The following is a 4,600-nucleotide window of genomic DNA, read 5'->3' as shown; positions in this document are numbered from 1 at the left end:
AGTCTGTTCTGCAGACTGAGCTTATTAGCGCCAGAAGAGAGGCAACAAAGACAGAAGCCTGGATCTGCAGGAGTTCTCCCAGATCACAGAGCTGTGATAAATCTTTCCTCAGGGGTATGTGTCAGGGACGTGCTCCTATGAAGACAAGGGACACAATTCACACTCACGGCAGAGTCTCCTAAAGGAGAATGAGTGTCCAGCACCCTCAGGGGTCGGGGGAGCCATTAGCAAGAGGAACGGACTCCTGGACACGTGGTTCCCTCAGACCTGCCCCGCCTAGATGGACTGAATCTCCCTTCAGCACTGACCTGGTCTCCTGTGGCCGGGAAGAGGTGAGGACCTCCAGCAACTGAGGGCTGGGGAGAGAAGATCTGCTCTGTGAGTCAGACAATGGACAGTGGCTGGTGTCCCAGATGCCATGGTGGGGACAGGTGGTGGAACCTTCTGGTTCCCCTTGGTCAGTGGCTGTGCTTACCTGGGGTGGACAGTGTTGGCTTGTCCTCACTGAGAATGCTCTTACTTCTTGCTCTACATAAGTGGGAGACATTGCCACTGTTATTTGCTTCCTGAGTTGGGGAGCACCCTGGGAGCCATGACTCCTGACTTGTCTCGCTTGGTGCTGCCTCCTTTCCCATCTGAGCAGTCCCCTCCCGGCCTTTGCTCCCTTTGCCCTGTCATTTGCTATCTTTCTACCTGGTGCTGGGGATGGTTATTTTGGGGGAGTGGATCTTTTGGGTGCTCTGCACAGTCTATCTTCACACACACCCCAACTCGTCTCCCACAGGGAGGTTGTTCCAGGGGACCCCGAGGATGCTTGCGTCTCCTCTAGATTCTCCCACCTACCTTTCTGTACTACTCTTTTGCTCTCGTCCAGTTCTTTTGTTCCTCCCCGTGTATTCTTTTGCGGCTTTCCCGACTGGGAGACAGAGAAATACAATGGGGTCTTTTACTCTAAGCCATATGGGAATGGCAGGGACATGAGCAACAGAGAGAGGGATTGGGGAGTCATCGGGAAGGCAGGGATTTGAGGACCTCCGAGAGTTAATGAGAAGCAGGCATTATAGGAAAGGCTTAGTCCAGGGACAGAGATGAAGAAAACCTTTTCCGTTCCCAAGCAGGGAGGAAGGGGAAGAGGAAAGGCACCATACTTGTCAAACTTCTTGAGAAACACCAAATACACCAGGCTTCCTAGGATAGCCAGCCCAGCCAGGACTTCAGCAACCAAGCTAGCCACAATCAGGGGTGACAACGGGAAATTTTTTGACGGTTGATCTGTGGTGGAAGGATATCAGAAGAGGGAATTACAGTCATTTTATGGTGGGTATCAGAAAGGTACTCTCGGCATGGCGGGTGTCCCTGTCTGTTGCTTTGGGGGATACATCTTCTATAAGAAGGTCCAGAGGTGACTGGGGGGAGGGAGGTGTGAAGTGAGGCTGGGTGACCCAGCCCAGTAAATAATGTCTTTATTCTTCTAGATGCCTCTTACAAATCTCTAAGACAATCAACCCAAAGTTAGCATTATGTAACAAAATCTATTTTTTTTTTGCAGAGGGTGGGCCATGTGTCTATCTGAAGGCCCACCTTCATCCAGTCAGAGTAAGTGACAACTGATGTTAGGTTGCTATGGGGATGTTAACAAAGAGAGATATTAGCAAGGCCTAATATGGCATTCAGAGATCTATTTCATCGCTTACCTCAATGGTTTCATTAACAGAGTAAGACTGGGTACACTGGCATGGGGGGGTGCTTTCCTCCATATATCCCTCCATAATCTACAGATATTTTCCATAAGCCGGTCAGCCACTTTCCAGGGCTGGCTTGCACTGCCTGGCCTAGCTCAGCCTCCAGGGCTGTAGTCCACTGCTGTAAAGATCCTAGGCTGGGCAGACAGTCTCCGTGTCAATTATATTCTATGCCACATGCTTTGGGGGAATGACTGTGCACCCCTAGGCCAAGCATAATATTCTCAACTCATCGTGTTTCCTGGAAGCCACTGTGCAGGCTTTAAAATCACTAACACAGCATCTGGGGTTCTGTTCGTTGTTTTCAAAGCTACTCTGGCTCTTCATGGATCCCTATATTTGCCTTTGAGTCACGTGGACATAGTTCATTTTGCACTTAAACATCTGTGGTGGATTGAATAGGTATGGCTCCCATAGGCTCATGTGTTTGAATGCCTGGTCCATAGGGAGAGACACTATTAGGAGGTGTTGCCTGGTTGGAGGAAGTGTGTCACCGTGGGGGTGGGCTTTGAGGTCTCCTAGCTCAAACTACACCAAGTGTGCCACACAGTCTCCTTCTGCTGCCTGTGGATCAAGATGTAGAACTCTCAGCTCCTTCTTCATGTCTGCCTGCATACTGCTATACTTCCTGCTCTGACAATGGACTGAACCTCTGAAACTGTAAGCCAGTGTCAAGTAAATGTTTTCCTTTATAGGAATTGCTATGATCGAGGTGTCTCTTTACAGGACTGGATCTCTACGATATCATCCTTCCCCCCTCCCCGCTTGCACTTTTTTTAATATAAGATTTATTTATTGTACGTATATGAATACACTGTAGTTGTCTTCAGACACCAGAAGAGGGCATCAGATCCATTACAGATGGTGACCTCTGGAAGAGCAGACAGTGCTCTTAATCACTAAACCATTTCTCCAGCCTCTTGTTTGTTTTTTTTTTTTTTTAATTTTATGTATATTGGTGTTTTACCTACATGTATGTCTGTGTGAGGGTGCCAGATTCCCTGGAACTGTAGTTACAGATGGCTGTGAGCCACCATGTGGGTTTTGGGAATTGAACCTAGGTCCTTTGGGAGAACGGTCAGTGCTCTTAACCACTGAGTCATCTCTCCAGCCCCTTGCTTGCCTTTGTACTTTACAGACTTTGTGTATACTTGCCCAAATCCTTCATCTGTAACTGAACTTCTTCCCCATAAAGAATAGATTCTACAATGGACCTCTCTCTGAAGCCCAGTAAACTGGCTACTGACTGTGTGCACACCGCTTTCTTAGAAAGAGCTGCTCTGGACAGGAGAGATGGCTCAGAGGTTAAGAGTACCAACTGCTCTTCTGAGTCATGAGTTCAATTCCCAGCAACCACATGGTGGCTCACAACCATCTGTAATGAGAAACAAGTAAAGAACTATGGACTTGGAGTGAGCAGGGCCCAGAGCAAGAGGGAGAAAGGGAAGTGGGAGAAAAAAAAAGAGAGAAAGAGCTGTTCTGTTGTTTTCCAGGTCCTAATACTGGTCGGTGATGTTAACATCATACCTAATCACTCATACAGCCATTCAACTGGGAACTGATTACTGCCACAGTCCCTCAGGTTAGAAAGCCTTTGTCTCAGGACTGGTGGTTGTTCACATCACCCAGTTCCCCTGCTTCCCAGAGCAATCTCTCCACACTCGAACTAGAATTCTCACAATCCAGGCTCTGGTTGGAGTTCTCATTGTTTGAAAGCCTTTCTCAACAAGCAGATCAGGGGCTGTAAACTCAGCTATCATCGTAGCCTCTTGCACTGAGCCTCTACTAAGGCTCTGTGTGTGGAAATGTGACTTGTTCTGTGTTAAAGGTCAGACCTGAGAGGGGAGCACCTATCACTGCTATCATGTTCTCTTCCTTGTTACTCTCAATGGCTCTCGTGGGTTCTGAATCTAATGGAGACTTTTATACCACATCCAACCATCTCAACCTCCCCTTCTGTCTCTCTCTGGTTCTCTGTCTCTCTCTGCCTCTCTGTCTCTCTGTCTTTCTTTCTCTATATCTCTCTTTGTTTCTCTGTCTCTTTCTCTATCTCCCTCAACATCCCCTTACCCCCCAAATAGAGACTAATGCAATGGAGACAGTCTACATGCCTTTGCCTGTTGTATCCTCTCTCATTCAGGCAAATTCCTTGTGGGAAAAAGGTGAACATCACTTTCTGCCACCAAAACAAAGGCATCTACTTATGATCATCTCTTGTGTGCACTATTCCAGTGTCATAATATATTCTGAAGTCCATCAAAAAGTCACATGGTCCACCTCTTTCACCAAGGATAGCATGCTACCCATACCATTACAGAAAGATGGTCACCCTGGGATCTCCTCAAAGGGCACTCCACTTTCAGTGCTCTCTGCATGCCTTGATTGTATGCCCTATGATCCACCATATGGAATTTACAGCCTCCAACATTACTAGGTGGTGTGCCATCATATCACACTGAAAAAGGTACCACACTGAGAGTAGCTTAACAGATAATGCATACTCGCATGATCAGGCCAGTTCCATGTGTTGGCACCCTTTGCTGTGGCCGTGTGACTACCTCTCCCCAGCTCATCCTTGATACTATCAGTCTTTTTTTTTTGTGATTTCTTTTTCTTTTCTTCACTTTTATTAAAAATAGATTCTTCTTCTTTCTTTTTTTTAGGTTTATTTATCTATTTATTATATGTAAGTACACTGTAGCTGTCTTCAAACACATCAGAAGAGGGAGTCAGATCTTGTTAGAAATGGTTGTGAGTCATCATGTGGTTGCTGGGATTTGAACTCAGGACCTTTGGAAGAGCATTCGGTGCTTTTAACCACTGAGCCATCTCTCTAGCTCTCCCCTCCCCTCCCCTCC

The 4,600-nt window shown here is 47.0% G+C and overlaps 1 protein-coding gene across 1 annotated transcript in view; it reads right to left on the bottom strand.

Moving 5' to 3' along the window:
• Nucleotides 1-8: 8 nt before the first annotated feature.
• Nucleotides 9-4,600, bottom strand: part of LOC110298946 (carcinoembryonic antigen-related cell adhesion molecule 6-like) — a 20,405-nt gene continuing 15,813 nt past the window's right edge. Inside the window, exons 6-10 of the mRNA XM_021168493.1 lie at nt 1,149-1,272; nt 844-916; nt 476-528; nt 309-356; nt 9-135 (exon numbers count right to left, since the gene is read on the bottom strand). Coding sequence (XP_021024152.1) covers nt 853-916; nt 1,149-1,272 — 188 coding nt within the window. The 3' untranslated portion in view covers nt 9-135; nt 309-356; nt 476-528; nt 844-852. The remainder of the gene's footprint in view (nt 136-308; nt 357-475; nt 529-843; nt 917-1,148; nt 1,273-4,600) is intronic.

This window comes from Mus caroli, chromosome 7 (genome assembly GCF_900094665.2).
Source record: "Mus caroli chromosome 7, CAROLI_EIJ_v1.1, whole genome shotgun sequence".
Taxonomy (NCBI): Eukaryota; Metazoa; Chordata; class Mammalia; order Rodentia; family Muridae; genus Mus; species Mus caroli.
This window is presented reverse-complemented; position numbering and strand designations above follow the sequence as displayed.